General features: G+C 45.4%; 2 protein-coding genes across 3 annotated transcripts in view; both read left to right on the plus strand.

Annotated features, from left to right (window-relative positions):
* LOC119293084 (3-ketoacyl-CoA synthase 11-like) overlaps positions 1-19,452 on the plus strand; it is a 32,553-nt gene that overhangs the window by 8,957 nt on the left and 4,144 nt on the right. Inside the window, exons 4-7 of the mRNA XM_037571673.1 lie at positions 2,048-2,363; positions 2,851-2,876; positions 8,963-8,983; positions 18,458-18,561. Of these exons, the coding sequence (XP_037427570.1) occupies positions 2,048-2,363; positions 2,851-2,876; positions 8,963-8,983; positions 18,458-18,561 (467 nt within the window). The remainder of the gene's footprint in view (positions 1-2,047; positions 2,364-2,850; positions 2,877-8,962; positions 8,984-18,457; positions 18,562-19,452) is intronic.
* LOC119293105 lies at positions 9,638-12,875 on the plus strand. Of its 2 annotated transcripts, XM_037571679.1 has the most exons (8): positions 9,638-9,856; positions 11,631-11,673; positions 11,761-11,853; positions 11,957-12,019; positions 12,109-12,204; positions 12,361-12,438; positions 12,517-12,609; positions 12,737-12,875. In XM_037571679.1, the coding sequence occupies exons 1-7, from the start codon at positions 9,678-9,680 to the stop codon at positions 12,604-12,606; spliced, it is 642 nt and encodes a 213-aa protein (XP_037427576.1). In that variant the 5' UTR covers positions 9,638-9,677; the 3' UTR covers positions 12,607-12,609; positions 12,737-12,875. The 2 variants fall into 2 exon arrangements, with proteins under 2 accessions (XP_037427576.1, XP_037427575.1); XM_037571678.1 differs by having other exon boundaries at positions 12,517-12,875.

The raw sequence follows: 19,452 nt of genomic DNA on the forward strand, positions 1-19,452 counted from the left end.
ACTCGACTTCAATTATTATGCAATGGTGTATGTGTTGTATTGTCTCTACCATTGAAATTTAACATACATTATCTTTTTATAACTTCAGCAAAATATTTAAAAAGCCCGTGGCAACGCACGGGCATTCTACTAGTATTTGATAGTGGGAGACTCCTTGACAACATCCCAATTCAAAATATCAATACATTTATTGTGTTCTTGCAATGAAATGCCTACTATTCTGATTGTTACCCGAAGTGTGCGACCATTTTCAGGTAGTCCCAGGTTTTGGCCTTGCTGCACATTTGCATCCCTTGTCGAATGCCATTAGATTTATGAGGGTGGGGTGATCCATTATGAGGCATTTTTTGTGTTCTTCAATTTTTTTAAATAGACAAACATGAATGACCATGTTAATGATCCATTATTAATACCATCCTCTTCAGTGCATTCTATGGCACGAAAATTGCACACAAGAGAAACTGTTTTCTGAACTAAACTTTGGCAAAACCCCGGACAAGTTACAAGTACTTATGTCTTTCATGGAAGGAACTCTGAGTATCAGTGGATGTTTGGCGAGGAAGATCTTAAATCTCTCCCTATTTTATTTGTTTAATATGTTGAACAATCTCTGAGTATCAGTGGATGCATGGTCTGATAACACACTGAGCAGTGAGTGCATCAGGATTGGGTGATTATTCAAGGTTTTTGTTTGATTGGCTACACACTGCAGAAGACAAAATTTTGTTTCAAAATCCTGGTAGGTAATTTCCGAGTTAGGAAATTGGAGTATCTACACCACTTTGTTGAGTTTGTTTAATTTATGAGAAAAGCAATGCTAATGTGAGATTCTGTTTATCTTCAAAAGGCAGAATTAGGTCAATAGAACAAGTATTACTATGATGACAAGCTGAAACGATTTGTAGTGGAAACAGCTGCTCATTTATGTCAAGAAACATCACAATCTGCTTCATTGAATGGGACATATATATAGTATACAAGCCTAGTTCCTCGAAACAAGCTTTCACCCTACTTTATATATAAAGCAACAACCGCACAAAGTACACGACCGAACGATACAAGGCGGAGAGGTCGCTCTCTTACAAAGCCGACCATAGGATAATTGGAACACGCACACCGCAAGCGACTACGCTATCGAAAGATAATACCGGAGGCACTGAGTACAACACCATGCCACGCCCTAGTACACCTAAGCTCCACGACAATGCCCTCAGGAGGGAAACTGACGCCACACGCCGCCGCTGTCGAGTCCACAATGGACAAAAGGTTTTCACCCGGAACTTGGACATGAAGGGGAGCACCACAACAGCGTCTTCAAGAAGAGAGCGGCGCCCACGAGCGTTGCTGTCATCAGCGCCAGAGCGCAAAGCTTTCACCCGGTAGCTTTCGCATGCCACCACAAGGTCTCCAAGAGGAATATGATGAGATCAAAACCCTAGATCTGGATCGGGGAGCCCCCACTACCAGAGACAGAGAGCGCGCTAGAGCCACCCTCTACTATGCCTCTTGCCGCTCACACGACCAAGAGGCATCACCACCACCGCCACCATGGTGCCTGCCGGAGAGCCAACCATGTGGACCTCCTTCCACGGCCGACGTTGTTGGGAAACGTAGTAGAAAATAAAATTTCCGCGCCTACAATCACCCAAGATCAATGTGAAGATGCATTACGGGTTGGGAGTAGTTTACCACAGACCTACGGGTCCATAGCTAGTAGGTAGCTGGCTTCTTCTCTCTCCTTTGATCTTCAATACAATGTTCTCCTTAATGTTCTTGGAGATGTATTCGATGTAATCACTTTTACATCTTAGATGTTCTTAGACGTACCTGTACAAACACATGGATGGGGTGGTGTCATTCGATGTAGAATCAGATGGTCATGTTTGATTTGTAGGACTTAATATGAGTGCCAATGTTTTGACGAAACGGAAGTTTCGTCAAATTTCTGGTACTCAATATGCCCTACTTTTAGCAAGGGTCATGCCAAATTTTCCGGTCGTCATTTTCTTTCTATGTTCAGTCATAACTTTTTGTTACAATATTCCAGTTGGACAAATGGATCCCGGCGCCGGAACGTCATCTCAGAAGGAACCTCGGTACACCAACCCTGACGTCGAGATGAGCACCCCTGACGTGGATGATTCGGCCATCCCTGACGTCGAGATGGGCATTGACCAACAAGTAGAACCGACCACCAGGGCAGGGGACACGAGCCACGCTGACGGGACTTCATCCAGCACGGCCACCACAAAGAAGAGCAACCGAAAGGCAAGGGATCCAAGGAAGCTTCACGAAGGTCTAATTGCAATCGCCGTAGTTGGCCCGAGTGGCGAGCCCGTCACCCTAGAGGACATAGTAAAAAGGTATAGCAAAATGCTAGGTTGCATATTGCGAAAAACCGCCTCGATCGGTAGCAAGGATTTTGTCGGACACAAGGAGAATCTACTACTGGCGTTAAACCATAGTTATGAATTTCCACCTGATGCCAAGAAGTTAGCCGAAGATTATGCCATGTCAAAATGGCCAAAGATGTTAAGGGACTGGAAGAGCAGCGCCCGTTGCAATCTAGTTGGTAAGGACTTCGAGACTGTTAAGCGGCTCAATCCAACTATGGATCACGGAGAATGGATGAAGTTTTGTGAATCCTTTGGTAGTGAGTCAAGCAAGGAGATAAACGATCATTTCCGTAATTTACAAAAAAATCTGCCAGGTAACCACCGTCTGGGCCCTGGTGGTTACAAAGCTGCAGAACCCAAAGTGGGAGAAGGAGGCCACAAAGTTTATAGCCGCGGGTAAACAACCTTCGTTCTGGGAACATCGAGATCGTGATCAGGACTTTCGTTTTCTCAGGGCCCGTGCAGTGCAAGACCCAGACAGTAAGGAGTTGGTCCTCCCGACGCAAGAACTTTGCTCGACGGAGGAGAACTTGGTAACGTCAATCACCACTGATAATTTAGTCCCCACAACTTATTTATTACGTACCATACTAATTGTTTATCAAAATACATGTATTGTTTGTAGAGAAAAATAAAGCAGGAATTTGGACCGGGTCTTCATGAATCTTCCCACGGCTATAGGTATGATGACCCTCTTACCCGGGCAGTGAATGCGGGTTTTGGAGTTAACAGGAAGCCCAACACTGAGCGTGTCGTTGGGAGGGGGTAAGATGTTGTGGGACGACGCCTACCCCGAAACCAAAGAACTAAAAAATACAGAAGGAAGTACAAAGCAAAACTAAGTTAGATGCAGTAGTAGATGCAACAGTCGAGAAAAGGCTAGCAGAAATGTTTCCGCGCGGCGCGGTAAGTCCTACCCAGCAGCATACACCTATCATCACCCATCAGCCACGTGCATCCCACTTTATTCTATACTGGCTGCAAGCCAACATGGACGGGGTGAAGACAAGGGTTGCCAAGAGTCAAATCATCCCGTTTACTGATGGTAGCAGAATGATGCAGGGGGTCGTCCTACCACTTGGCATGACGAGGGTGCAGGTGCAGGAGGTAGTGATGGTCTTCGAATATTGGTCGTTGCCTCACCCCCTGAAGACGACGTCACTGTGTTATGGCAAGTGACCCAAAGCCACCTGCTTAAGTGGCTAATGAATGATATAGAGGAGAATCCCCAAGGATATGTCGGCACCGGAGACGTAGTGAAGAATGCACGTGACAGTTGTGGACCGTCTGCAGACAAACCACCTATGCCGGTTGTCATCCCCGAAGGGCGGAAAATGAACATGTATAGGCCCGGGGAACCGCTTCTATCGGACTCTATGTTGGAGACCCTCTCGATTGATCTTCAAATTCTACACGCCCATGTGGTAGATAAATCAAAAAAAGGTTAACATGGATACACGGCCAAGGTGATAGAAGGTTATTGTTTTATCCAAGAATCTCCGGCAAACAGAATTGATCTGGCCTTTAATGAGGTCATCCATGCAAATATCTTCTCTGTCAACAGTCTACCCAGAGTTAATGAGGCTCTGTGTACTTCATTGAGCTATAGATACCCTACTCCCGCATGGTCAAGTGTCCTTACCTGATCCTTTTTACATGCTCTGCCACAACCTGGAAACCGCAGAAGGCCAAGAGGTCATCTCAGACTAATTGTTCCCATTCTTTATTGTCAATCATCCACATGCGGACACCTTTGTAGTGCCATACTGTGACAAGTAAGTCATTAACGTTCACTAATTTATTTTGAAACATATAAATGGCCTCGTGGTTTGATCTAATCAATGCTAATTTCTTCATTTTTTTGCACAACGACTGACATTGGATCAAAATCGCACTATTGCCAACACAGGGCTTGGCTTACTTCTTCGATTCAAAGAGACACTAATACATCCATTTTGCATCATGTTTTTTGTGAATATTTATTGCATTATGAACTATTATTTCACATTATGGTACAATACTTATGTCATTTCTCTCTTATTTTACAAGATTTACATGAAGAGGGAGAATGCCGGCAGTTGGAATCCTGGACCGGAAAGGAGCAAATCTGAGATACCTATTCTGCACAACTCCAAATGTCCTGAAACTTTACGGAGAATTGTTTTGGAATATATACAAAATATTGGGCAAAGAAACTACAGAAGGGAACTCACCAGGTGGCCACAAACCTGGGGGGCGTGCCCTACCCCCAGGGCGCGCCCCAGGGCTTGTGGACCCCTGGCCATTGTCTGGTGCCCATCTTCTGCTATATGGAGGGTTTTGACCTAGAAAAAATGATAGTTTTCGGGGCAAAGCGCCGCCGTCTCGAGGTGGAACCTGGGCAGGAGCAGTCTAGAGCTCCGGCAGAGCCATTCTGCTAGGGAAACTTCCCTCTGGGAGGGGGAAATCAAAGCCATCTACATCACCAATGATCCTCTCATCATGGGAGGGTCAATCTTCATCAACATCTTCACCAACACCATCTCCTCTCAAACCCTAGTTCATCTCTTGTATTCAATCTTTGCCTTGGAACCTTAGATTGGTACTTGTAGGTTGCTAGTAGTGTTGATTACTCCTTGTAATTGATGCTAGTTGGTTTACTGATGTCTACTACGCAACTTTATTCTTGTAGACTCGTGTTGGGCCCCCAAGCGCAGAGTTTTGTAGGACAGTAGCAATTTTCCCTCAAGTGGATGACCTAAGTTTTATCAATCCGTGGGAGGTGTATGATGAAGATGGTCTCTCTCAAACAACCCTGCAACCAAATACAAGAAATCTCTTGTGTCCCCAACACACCCAATACAATGGCAAATTGTATAGGTGCACTAGTTCTGCGAAGAGATGGTGATAAAAGTGTAATATTGATGGTAGAAATATATTTTTATAATCTGAATAAATAAAAACAACAACGTAGCAAATAGTAAACAGGCACAAAAATAGTATTGCAATGCTTGAAAATGAGGCCTAAGGTCTGTACTTTCGCTAGTACAATCTCTCAACAATGCTAATATAATTAGATCATATAACCACCCCTCAAAGTGCAACGAAGAATCACCCCAAATTTCCTATCTAGCGGAGAACATACGAAGAAATCATTTGTAGGGTGCGAAACCACCTCGAAGCTATTCTTTCCGATCGATCTATCCAAGAGTTCGTACTAAAATAACACCAAATAATTTCATATTCATAATACTCAATCTAACACAAAGAACCTCAAAGAGTGCCCCAAGATTTCTACCAGAGAAACACAGATAAGAATGTGCATAAACCCCTATGCGTAGATTACCCTAATGTCACCTCGGGAATCCATGAGTTGAGTGCCAAAACATATATCAAGTGAATCAATATGATACCCCATTGTCACCACGAGTATTCATATGCAAGACATATATCAAGTGCTCTCAAATCCATAAAAGTATTCAATCCGATAATAACGAAATCTCAAAGGGAAAAACTCAATTCATCACAACAAGATAGAGAGGGAAAACTCTATATGATCGGACTATATTAACAAACCTCGCGACACATCAAGACCGTGACATCTCAAGAACATGAGAGAGAGAGAGATTAAACACATAGCTACTGGTACAAACACTCAGCCCCGAGGGTGGACTACTCCCTCCTCATCGTGGTGGCCGTCGGGATGATGAATATGGCCACCGGTGATGATTCCCCCTTCGGCAGGGTGCCGAAACGGGGTCTAGATTGGTTTTCGGTGGCTACAGAGCCTTGCGGCGGCGGAACTTCTGATTTAGGTTAACCTCGAGGGTTTTTGGAATATTTGGAAATTTATAGGGGTAAAGAGGGGGTGTGGGAGGCCACCGAGGTGGGAACAACCCACCTGGGCGCGCTTGGGCCCCCAGGCGCACCCTGGTGGGTTGTGCCCCCCCCCCTCGGGGCACCTCCCAGGTGCTGCTCTGGCCCATTGGTGGTCTTCTGGTCCATAAAAAATCCATAATTTTTTTGCGGTGTTTGGACTCCGATTGATGTTGATTTCCTGTGATGTAAACAAAACAAAAAAAACAGCAACTCGCACTGGGCACTGGGTCAATAGGTTAGTCCAAAAAATGATATAAAGTTGCTATAAAATGATTGTAAAACATCCAAGAATGATAATAAAACAACATGAATACTTCATAAATTATAGATACGTTGGAGACGTATCATTTACTTGGTGGAAGATCATATGTTCAGATCCTTAATGATATTTATTACCCCTCTGATCTTGAATATGAACATGCTTTGTGAGTAGTTACGTTTGTTCCTGAGGACATGGGAGAAGTTTTATTATAAGTAATCATGTGAATTTGGTATTCGTTTGATATTTTGATGAGATGTATGTTGTCTTTCCTCTAGTGGTGTTATGTGAACGTCGACTACATGACACTTCACCATGATTTGGGCCTAGGGGAAGGCATTGGGAAGTAATAAGTAGATGATGGGTTGCTAGAGTGACATAATCTTAAACCCTAATTTATGCGTTGCTTCGTAAGGGACTGATTTGGATCCACATGTTTCATGTTATGGTTAGATTTATCTTAATTCCTCTTTCATACTTGTGGATGCTTGCGAGAGGGGTTAATTATAAGTGGGAGGCTTGTCCAAGTAAGGACAACACCCAAGCACCGGTCCACCCACATATCAAATTATCAAAGTAGCGAACGCGAATCATATGAGCATGATGAAAACTAACTTGATGGTAATTCTCATGTGTCCTCGGGAGTGCATTGCTTTATATAAGAGTTCGTCTAGGCTTATCCTTTGTTATAAAAAGGATTGGGCCACCTTGCTGCACCTTTGTTACACTTGTCACTTATTACCCTTTACGACTTATCTTATCATAAAACTATTTGTTACCGATAATTTCAGTGCCTGCAGAGAATACCTTGCTGAAAACCGCTTGTCATTTCCTTCCGCTCCTCGTTGGGTTCGACACTCTTACTTATCGAAAGGACTATGATAGATCCCCTATACTTGTGGGTCATCAGACACCCTCAAAAGCAATGGACCAGATTGAAGGTCATAAATGATGCTCTCGCCAAGTGTAAGAACGTCAGAGAGACTATAACAGAACATTCAGAATTCTAGTTCTTCACTAGCGCTTGTTGCTATCAAGAACAAAATGTGGAAATCTCTCATAGGTCTGGATATTGTGCCTTGGCTATCATAGACGACTTTTTGAAGAAAAGCAAATATTTGCGTAATCATAGCCAGATTGTCAAGTGGTCTGAAGAGATGGAAAGGGGCATGGACATAAGGGAACTATTAACAGAGCATGGCCGCCTCTAAAAGGTGTTGGCCAGAATCATCAACAAAGAGGTTGTAAATGAGGATGGGAAATTTCACTTCCGGCTAGAGCGAGATGAAGAACGACTTCACCGAGTCAAAGACATATTGTGGTAATCGAATGCGAGCGATACAATGCTTCAAAGCATCTTGATTCTTTATTCACTTTATGAGTTGAGAATTTTACATGTTTATTTGTTGTTCTACACCTCTTATACCGTATGTTTCCTTCATTAATAATCTTAATTATTATAACACCGTTGTAATATGATTGTCTGAATGCAATGGGATGATTGAGTGCAAAATATTGCTTGAGCGCCATTAAAATGCTGCCACGGCAGCAATTTCTCTATATGCCGACATCACTACCAGTGGCGGGCGGCAAAGGTGTCTGCCACTGCTAATACACACAACAGTGGCGAGTAGAGATTATAGTTGTGGCTGGCAGAGATTATAGTTGTGGCGGGTCATAACTTATGCCAGCTACTACAGCACTGTCATCAGTGGCGGGCGGTGGCCCGCCATTGATGCCATAATAGCAGTGGCAGGAGGTTAGTGGCGGACGGCCCTGAGAGCCTGGCCCGCCACTACTAGGCTTTTTGCACTCGCCACTGTTGGGCATTCTCGCAATAGTGATATCCTATCTAATATGAACGTGTAATCCAAATATCAACGTGCATTACACATACACATTTACTAGTTGAAGTTCAATGACGGATAGTTGAAGTTCAGTGACGGATAATAATTTGATATCATTGCGGTAGGCAAAGCGACACAAGTTTCTACGCCCCACCGGGGCGAAAAGTGGGAGTGTGGAGGTGTGTCTCTAGCGGATCTGTCTTTGGTGGATTTGTCTGAATCTGTTCGTCATTCGTCTACGTTCGCGTGTCTTTAGATTGTATTCTTTCGACTTACGCTACTCTTCATCAGCGACGTTGCACGATGACTTTCCAATTGCCTACTACAACAAGTTTTGCCCGACTCCGATGAGGGAGGGGCGATGACGGTGGCGCGCCTGCTGCTCGCTCCAGTGTTTATAGTCGTCGCTAGATGGTCTATGAATCTGAATGTAATTTTTATTATTTCGGGTGTTTATTGTACTGCCATGATTGAAAATATATAGTTTGGATGTTTTACCGCAAAAAGAAAAAGATCATTGACAACGAGTGACTATTGCAATTTTTAAAGCCTTGTACGACAAGGACATTTGTATGTGTCCCTATTACTTAATGTCTATTCAGTGCATTTTTCAAGCTTCAGCGGTAAGCAAGCGAAAGAAGAAGAGAAACAATATGATTTTCAATGTTCTTTTACATATTATTTTGTGTCGTGGTGTCATTTAATTGTATTATCTACTGTTTTTCTTGTTAACTACTCTAGTTTGGAACAAGTTTTTTCGGACGGAGTATAAGGCCCTGTATAATGGGAGGTGCTTAGAGAGATGCTTAGAAAAATAAACCGGATTTTTCGGAAGCACCGGTGCCTATTTCTACAGGAGAGACGCTTAGTTAAACGTCTATCCTGTACAAATAAGCACCGGTGCTTAAGAAAAGCTTGGTTTATTTCTCTAAATACCTCCCCTAAGCACCTACCATTGTACAAGGCCTAAAATATTGAGATGCCCTTTTGAGTGTCTTCTAAAAAAACGTGCAAGGGCACATTCGAATAACGTGTTTTTTTAGTGAGACAAGATTAATGTATGTTTCTGTAATAAAAATAATAATTAACACAAAGGCTGTACAATCTGCTCCCTAGAAATCGCAGTACATGGGCTCGAATCGCCTTGACACGGGCCTGGAGGAAGAGTATGGGCCCATTAAGAAAAATTCACTCTAACCCGCAAAAAAAAAATTCACTCTATTTGCTAAAAGAAATCATTATTCTTTTTTTTCACTCTCGTCAGTGGACAGAGTTAACCGGAGAGGAAAAAGGGGACACGAAACCACCGTGGCTGCAATGGCGTCGCCCGCTCCCGCTCCCGCGACCGCGAAGCCCATCGCTCTCCGGCGGCCGCCGGTCCCAGTCCGCGGCGGGTTCTGCCCGGTGCGTCCGTCCATGGCTGCAGCGGCAGGCCGGCTCAGAGTCTCGGCCTCCGCTTCCGCCTCGGACGTGCCCGACTTCCTCTCCTCCGACTGGTCGGTACCCCCGTCCCGTACTACTACCTTCGATTGCCCTGTCGTATTTCGTTCCTGGCTCCGGATACTCACGCGTGCTAAACTCAATGTCGATTGGATTACCTGGTAGCAGACCGGGGGGATCTTGGGTAGCGTAGCCAGGCAGAGAATTTGGGCAGTGGGCATTTCTAGGGATGTGATGCCCCTCTCCTGTCATCTAGCATCTAGAATGGGGTATATGCTCAGAATTTTAGCATGGAAGAAGGAGCACTGTTTCCATCAGGATATACGTATGACTCAGGATCAGATCAAAATTAGAAGAAGAAAAGCTGCCATTTTCTAGCCAGATTGTGTATTCATTTCAGATGCATATCTTGACTCAGTTTTGTATGCCACTAGAAATCAGTGACATGTTATTCTTATCGACGATGACAAAATATATCTCCATTCCTGCAGTAGTAGTGTGCAGGCTTGACAAAGGCCACTAGAGATCAGATTAAATGAACTGCTAATTTCATGGTTTGGTAAAGCCAAGTAGCCAACTACCAAGTCCTCATCCTTCATTTTTGTTACAATAAAGAGTACTAGATGAATTTAACTGACACCAATGCCGCGATTTGGTGTTCTGTCAAACGACGGCATACCATATTAGTTATGCCACTAGAATACCGGCGATGACAAAAATTACCTTCATTCCTGCATTAGTAGTGTGCCGGCTTGACAAAGGCCATTGGCGATCAGATTAAATGAACTGCTAATTTCACGGTTTGATAAAGCCAAGTAGCCAACTATCAATCCCCATCCTTCATTTTTGTTACAACAGAGAGTACTAGATGAATTTAACTGACACCAATGCCGCATTTGATGTTCTGTCAAACGACGACATACCATATTAGTTATGCCAGAGCCCAGAGTTCATTTTCACCATTCAACTACTAAAACAGTCCTGCTTTTGTTGCCTTTTTCTTTTCTGGGGCTGTAATGTTAAACTGATACTCTAGTTGGCCGTTTGGGGCTTCACTGATTTATAAAGCCAGGAAGATGCCTTTCATCTAAAAAAGAGTCACAGCCTTAGCTATAGATAGTACAGGCATGGGCGCAAGAGTGCCAGGCATCATGCCAGCTACTCAGTCAGTTGGATTTGCTTGAGTAGACATACCAACACCATGACAGTTAGACCTGAGAAGCATGTTATGTACTGGTTCTGTGGGTCTGAGGAGGTAGGGAGGGATGTGGTTGAGAGGAGGGCGTCTGGGGTCCTTCTCTTGGTGTGGCAGAGGGAAGCACAACTCTTCAACCCCCTTATGCTGAGGGCATACAATAAGATGACCTCTTATCTCCTACAGGAACCAAACTAAATCTTATCCCTAACAAACCAAATCTTATCTAATCAAAGTCTATCCAGCCATTTCTTCCATGTGGAATGTGTGTCAACTGCATGTTTTTAGTGCGACATTTTATTTTCTCTGTGTTGATCTACCGATCTGATTAAAAGTTATTTCTGCTACTTGGTTTTATGTACTCTCCACATGCATTTTACTTTGGGCCCTACCTTAGAGAATTGCTTAATTAACTGAGAAGCAAAGTGGTTGGCAGATTACATCTTCACAAATTACAGTGAGAAGTTAACTAGCAGTTGTGACATGCGTAACTTTGCCTATGAAGTATTCTTGTAGGCAAGAAGCTAATCAAACATCCTGATATATAACAGTTAGGCTGGCATTGCACATGTTGTGTATTACCATATGGTATCTTTCTATTGTTTCCCTGTCTCATTCTTTCCATTCTAATTCAGGCTTGAAACACGCAAGAAGAAGCCTTTGGGCCCCAGGTTGAATGTAATTCCCCAACTGAAAGCAAACTTTCAAATATCATAATATTGAAGTGCCAAGCTTACACGTTCAGCATGGTACTCCATCTTTCAGTTTAATGCAGAAGAAGCAGTGGAGTACCAGCTTGAGGCCTTGAAATACAATGACAAACCCCGCCCGGATTATGGGGTTGAGGTCATGTACCGGGTAATAGGCTAATAGCACGGGCATGAAAATTATTCGTTTTCTCTGGCATCGTGCTGAACTGCTGATGAAAGCTATGTCAATCTAACAGTCTTGTTATCTCTAGTTTGCAGGCTTTAATCCATTTGAAAGGTCAACTTATTTTGGACGACAGTTTGATCTTGGGCAGGTACTAATTAAGATAGAAACATTTCCTTGTGACCTATATTGGTAGTCAACAGTTGTCATCCTTACTAATTGCCGCCGATACTGTTTCAGTTCGAACGTTTCCGGCGGATATTTCACCATTCAACTTACAGAGTGCTGCTTGGCCACAAAGAAAGAGAGATATTAAGCAGATTATGGGTTGAAGAGGTTTCCCCCTTGCCCCTTCTACTTGCTTGAATGAGTCAAAGTAACACAAACCAGATAAAAGCATAGTATCATCACGCTGAAATAAATTCATGAGTACCATTCTCTTCTGTCCAACTTTTAACAAAGATTATGCCCTGGATCTCATTGTGCCGGCAGAATCAATTTAAGCAGAGAGTTTGGATCCGAGGAGCTCGCCCGGAGGAAGAAGAGATATTCCAGTTTACAATGGTTCAGGTACCTGTCACGGTCACCACATCTCCCTGTTTCCTACATTCCAGCTACCGGCCTATTTTGAACGGATTTCTGCTGTAGAGAGTTGGCGGCTCGTGGGACGGCTACTGGCTAACCGAGAGCTTGACAAACGACGACGGGGACGCATTCTCAGGCGGGGTTGCTTATTGACAGGCATGTACATATACACTCAACTTTCAGCGTATAGATCGATGCCTATACGAATACTAGCAAACTAGAAAATGTAAGTATGAGTTGATGGTCCAGATATAGTTGACGTTTGCGACGACTGTCCATGTAGATGACACACTAGCAGAAGAAAGGAATTTGCGGTGGAATTAGCTGGTGTGTTCCCATCCTGTAAAGCATCTCATCATGTCAACCATACACTACCAGATCTAAGCTATATATATACTTACAAGACAATCGCTTTCAAGATAGAAAAGGGTCATGCTTGTAGAGTAGTATTTTGTCTGCTTGGTTCCGTAGGTGGACAAAACACCCGGATTCTGGATGTCTTGGAAAGGTTGCTGAGCCGAACACACAGGAAGGAACCAAAGTTCATCACCAAACCTCACCAGACACCAGCAACTTGCTTGGGGGCCTTTCTGGCTCTTGTATATCATTCCGAGTTCGACCAATCAGAAGCACGGTTCGTCGCGAGCACCTGACTTGCGAGTTCGTCTTCGATGCTTCATCCTTCTCTCTTGGTAACTGGTCATTTCACCTGTATCGGTCCAGGTTTTCTGTTGGCGGGTTCCGTTCTGATCGGCGTGTGTTGCGGTGAGACCTGCTGGTACTAAAAAACAGCAAGGACATGGACCGCAAGGCTACCAGTCTGACATGCTACTCACCTGAAGGCGGAGAGGACAGAAGGATGAAGCTTGCGGACGGTGCAGATGATCGTCGCCGTCTGCCGACGCCGATTCCACATATGGAGTAGCACATGAATGAAACGAATCTGCGGTAGGTTTGGCTGCTGTGCTCTCATTCTGCAAAGGTTTCGTCGTGCCAACCATGCCGTGAAATGCATAGAAAACAGTCGTTGTCAAGACAAACAAGTGTATAGAAGAGAGGAGTTACGGCCGTAATGAGCTTGCAAAACAAAAGTTCACCCCTAAAGAAAAGCTTGTAAAAGGTTCTCCGGTGTTCATGTAAAAACAGAAGGTTCTGCATTGTCAATCAATTTTGTAACGTATACTTGTGTGGTTTTTTTTTTTTTTTTGAACCAGGCCTTAACCCCTTTCCATTATAAGCATAATGGAAATACATAGTTCAGTAACCAAAGACCCAAAAGCCACACTCAACCTAAGGAAGCTAGAAAGGGGTAAGGCGAGCTCAAGGCACCTCTGGGAAACCCACCATGAGCACTCGTCCTCGAGCAGCTCATTGCGGGGCGAAAACCCAGTAACACCCGTGATCACAACACCCGTGATCACGCAAACCTCTAGGACCTAAACAAAAAGGTAGTCTCCAAAAGGAACCCATAACAGTATAATACCACCATGCCCACAGGCTCACAAACGAGCAAACGGAGCACTCGCGCAGGAGTGAGGTAGCCTATCCTGACAGAAGAAAACTTGAAGCCTCGAAGCGATGGAGGGGGATCAGTTCGTCGCTGACTTGGTAGGAGCCGCGCAGATTCTCATCATCATTGAAGCACTGGACCTGAGCATCTTGGCTCCGCGTTCCATGAACTCCCGATCATCACCAGCCATCAAACATGCCCAGTATGTCAAAAAACCACAAGCAGCATACACCACATTAAAAGGACTTTTAAGAATTTTGTGTTCAAAAGTAGCCTGGTTACGACAGTTCCAAATCGCCCAACAGACTGCTGCCAAACCAGAGGTGTAAAATTTAACTCCATCAGGAAGGAAAATATAACACCGGGAGAAGTACTGCCAAATGTTGTTCGGACAGAGAGACGTGCCCAATACACATCCAACCATCCTCCAGATCACCCGAGCAACAGGGCAGGTAAAGAAAGGGTGTTGGGAAGTTTCCATATTATTGCAGAGCCCAGTTACGCCTTCTCATGACTTCTCTAGTCAAAACCGCGTCTTGAAACACTTGCCAAAGAAATATTCGGATTTTGGGGGGAATTTTTGCTTTCCAGATCCATCTATAATCACATCCAGCCAGGGGTCTTTCCAAATAGGCGTAAACCGATTTGGTCGAGAATTTACCTTTTTTACCCAAAGTCCAGCTAATCTGATCAGCCTCATCAGATAAATGTCAGGAGTTAACCACCTCCACCAGATCGTTCCACTGACCCGTAAGGGGAGGATGAAGATTTCTTCTAAACATGTCATTACCCTCAAAGTTCTTAAATTCAGCAACAGTAATCTCCTGAAAATTACAAATGCTGAATAAGACCGAAAATTTATCATGCAAGGGAGCAGCACCTCTGATGGGATCATTCCAAATTCTGGCAACATTTCCAGAGTTTAAGATCACTTCCCTACCTGCCAAATATTTTTTTCTTTACTTTCATAATAGCTTTCCAGACGGGGGAATCCTCAAATTTACTTTTCACAGAGGGGACCGTATCATTTCTGAAATACTTAGCACGAATTACCTCCTGCCAAAGGCCTTGCTGGGTTTCCAGTTTCCACCACCACTTGGTGAGGAGACTGATATTCTGTCTATGCAGATCTTTAACTCCTAACCCCCCCTTTGTTTTTGGATCTACATATTCTAGACCACTTGACCAAGTGATATCTTTTCCGACCATCAGTCTCTTGCCAAAAGAACTTTTTTCTATGCTTATCTAATTTTTCAATAACCTTCTTAGATAGCATAAACATAGACATGTAGTAAAAAATGATGCTAGTAAGGGAAGAGTTGAGTAAGGTCAATCTCCCCCCTGAAGATGCTGCATTTCCAATCCAGGACTCACAACATTTTAGGAATTTATCATCCACAAAGTTCCAATCTAACGCACAGAGAGTGGAATAACTCACAGGAATCCCTAAATATTTCATAGGAAAGTGGCCAATTTGGCAATTGAAAAGCTCGGAGTAAAAGGTAAGTATGCCATCATCATCCCCCTATGCATAAGATTTCACTTTTTAGGAAATTTATTTTAAGTCCCGACATGAGCTCAAATGTATAAAGCAAGAGTTTCAAATTGACCGCAGCTTCTTTGTTATGCTCAAAGCAAATGACAGTATCGTCTGCATATTGGAGGATAGCCACACCTCCATTGATCAGGTCCGGGGCCAGGCCTGTCAGCATTTTCTCTTTTTGAGCATTAAGGATCATTTTAGATAGGGCTTCTACAGCCATATTGAACAAAAAAGGCGAGTGCGGGTCCCCTTGTCGCACTCCTTTGCAGCTCTGGAAATAGAGGCCCTTTTCATTATTCAATTTAATGTTAATGGTCCCATTTCTCAGGATATTCTGGATCCAGCCACACCACACAGGGCCAAACCCTCTGCTTTTATGGCACTCAAGAAGGAAATCCCAAATGTACAGAAAAATGTATACTTGCGTGGTTGAGTCAACCATACCGTCAAATGTACAGAAAAGAGTCGTTATCAAGACAAAAAAAAATGTACTAGAAAATAAGAGTTACGGTTAAGCTTGTAAAGTACTCCAGTGCTAATTTTGTATAGTATATAATGCACTTGCGTGATTGAGTTGATTCTGGATATCGAGGTTGAATGTCTGTTGTGCCAAAACCCTTTTTTTTTCCTACTCTGATCTGATCATTCTGCATTGACCAATCACTTAGCAGAAGGCCGTCCCGCTGCGCAAGCGCCTGAGTCATCTTGGATGCTGCTTCCTCCTTCCCTCCCTTCGTCTTCGTGGTCACTTCACGTGTTGGACATTGTAGTATATCGGTCCGTCGAGGTTCTGCATTGACGGGATCCATACACCGATACACGTCCCGTCAGCGCGTGTTGCGGCGAGAGACCTGCTGAGACTAAAAAACACCATGGGAGACATGGACCGCGAGGGAGCCATACACGTCGTGACATGCCCGTTTCACTCTCACCTTTGGTTGCTGAGCAGAACGCAAGGCGCTGTCTCTGTCGGAAGAAGCCATGGTTAATCACCAAACCTCACCAGACGCCAGCAACCTGCTTCCCTTTTTACTCTTAAAGCATTTATAGACGGACGTCCTCAAACGGTTGAGTATACGTGTTGTATATCTTTGTGTATTGAGCCCATCTCCTAGTTGCCTTGTATAGTTAAGGATATACATCATATATACATGTGTTTCCATCTGAGAAATACAACACGTAATTCTCACATCATACATGGTATCAGAGTCAAGAAGTCTTGAGTTCAAGACTCGGCTAACGCAATTAAAATTGCAGTCAACTTTCGGTCCACATTTAGGCTGAGGGAGCCACACGTGAGGGAAGTGTTGACGTATAATGTGATGTCTAGTCTCTTCCATCAGATCGGTCTTTTGGTTGCATTGGTTAGAGCATGCATTTGTACAGCGGCAGCATTTTCAATTCTGTACCTATTACTTTGTCTAACATATTTGTGTCACATCATCTTATTAAGATCCTTATTTCCGTTCGTTGTTTAACTCGTGAAAATCCTGTTACTGTCGATTTTAACGGGCTTGGTTTTTGTGTCAAAGACGCTCGAATCAGGATGGTACTTCACCAATGTGACAGCCTCGACGAACTATATCCGGTGCATCCGCCGTCCACTTCCACCAACGCATCGGTTGCTCTCTCTGCTGGCGTCGATCTCTGGCACGCTCGTTTGGGTCATCCCAATCCCGTCACACTTCGTCATATTTTTAGGAGTTTCAGTTTCAGTTGTAATAAGACAGAGGATCACACCTGTCATGCATGTCGTGTCGGCAAACATATTCACCTCCCGTTTAATAACTACATCACCATAGCTTCTTTCCCTTTTAGTTGATTCATAGCGATGTGTGGACCTCTTCGGTTTCTAGTAATTCAGGTTATTTATATTATCTGGTTATCCTTAATAATTATTCTCACTATGTGTGGACTTTTCCTTTACGACGAAAGTCGAATGCACTCTCCACTTTGACGGCTTTTTACTCTTATGTCAGCACGCAGTTTGGGCTCCCATTCTTATCTTCAGACTGACAATGAAAAAGAGTTCGACAACCTTGCTTTCCACACTTTTCTGTCGCACCACGGCACAATTTTTCGTCTCACATGCCCGTATATTTCACAGTAGAACGGTCGAGCCAAACGCGTCCTTCGCACTTTCAACGACTGCGTTCGCACGCTCCTGTTCCACGCTAACGTGTCGCCTCGTTTCTGGCCGGACGCACTCGCTACTGCTTCACTTCTCCTTAACCTTCGACCCTGTCGCCCACGGTGGAACTATGCACCTCACCATCTTCTCTTCAGTACGCCCCCATCTTATGATGGCTTGCCTATTTTCAGGTGTCTTTACTATCCTAGCACTGCCGACTCCGCTCCTCACAAATTCGCACCCCGTTTTGTCGCTTGCATCTTCATCGGCTACCCCTATAACTTCAAGGGATATCAGTGCTACGATCCCGTCTCCGACCGTGTGTTCACTTCCCGGCATGTTTACTTTGAAGCATGTCTTTCCGTTTTAGCAGGTACCCCCAGCTGTTCCTCTCGTCACCGGTGACGCGGGCTCCTCGACGCCCCTCCCAGGGCGCTCGTGCGCCTCTCTTGGCCCGCCCCTAGCTTTGAGGCGCGCTCGCCGCATGCGGCGCCCCCTACGGGCGCGACACCGGCGCCCCCTCCTCCTGCGGCGATGGCGCCCGCGGCTCCCGCGGCCCCCTCGGCGCCCGCGGCCTCGCCAGCTCCCGCGGCTCCTGTGGTCCTCTCGGCGCCGGCGGCCCCTGTGGACCTCCCGGTGCTCGCTGCCCCCGCGGCTCCCCCGGCCTCTTCGGCGCCCCCCCTTCCCCCGGCGCCTGTGGCCGGTCCGGTCACCCGTGTCCGTACGGGCGTTTTTCGCCCGAGCTCGTGCTACGCCTCGGATGACTACGCCCATGCGGTGTCCACCTCTGAGCCATCGCCGTTGTCGTCCTTTGTTCAAGCCGCTCTTTGTGACCCGCTCTGGATGGCTGCGATGCAAGAGGAGTTTGCCGCCCTGTTGCGCAACCAAATGTGGCGGCTTGTTCCCCGTCCCCGGCACGCCAACGTGATTACGGGAAGTGGGTCTTCAAACACAAGCTCTGTCCTTACGGTACCCTTGATCGCTATAAAGTGTGCTGGGTCGTTCGTGGCTTCCGACAGCATGTTGGCATCGACTTCACCAACACCTTCCCTCCGGTCGTCAAGCCCAGCAAGATACACTCGGTTCTCCACCTTGCGGTCTCCCGTGCTTGGCCGGTGCACCAGATGGACGTCTCCAACGCTTTCCTCCATGGTCACCTCGAGGAGCAGGTCTTCTGCCAGCAGCCCACCGGGTTTTTTGACCCAGCGCTTCCCGACCATGTGTGCCTGTTTTCGCGGTCGTTATACGGACTCAAGCAGGCTCCTCGCGCTTGGTACCAGTGCATCGTTGGTGCTCTCCAGTACCTCACTCTGACTCGACCGGAGATCCAGTATGCCGTGCAGCAGGTGTGTCTTCATATGTATGCTCCTCGAGACGTTCACTGGACGGGTTGCCCTGACACTCGTCGCTCCACCTTGGACCCTCACTTATCTCGTGACCGTCCAAGTGGTAGCCTACGATCTCTCGTTCCAGTGATGAGGCTGAGTATCGTGTGGTGGCCAACGTCGTCGCCGAGTGTTCGTGGCTTCGCCAGCTGCTTCAGGAGCTCTCTTGCCCTGTTGACCGTGCCACGGTGGTCTACTGCGACAACGTCTTGGCGGTCTACCTCTCCGCTAACCCGGTACATCATCGGCGGACCAAGCATATTGACTTGGATATTCATTTTGTTCGGGAACAGGTGGCTCTTGGCCATATTCGTGTTTTACACGTCCCTACTTCTCTAAATTTGCAGATATCATGACCAAGGGCTTGCCTACGACGTCATTTGAGGAGTTCCGGTCCAGTCTTTGCGTCAGCCGCGGTGGCGCTTCGACT

This window comes from Triticum dicoccoides, chromosome 1A, assembly GCF_002162155.2.
Source record: "Triticum dicoccoides isolate Atlit2015 ecotype Zavitan chromosome 1A, WEW_v2.0, whole genome shotgun sequence".
Lineage (NCBI taxonomy): Eukaryota > Viridiplantae > Streptophyta > Magnoliopsida > Poales > Poaceae > Triticum > Triticum dicoccoides.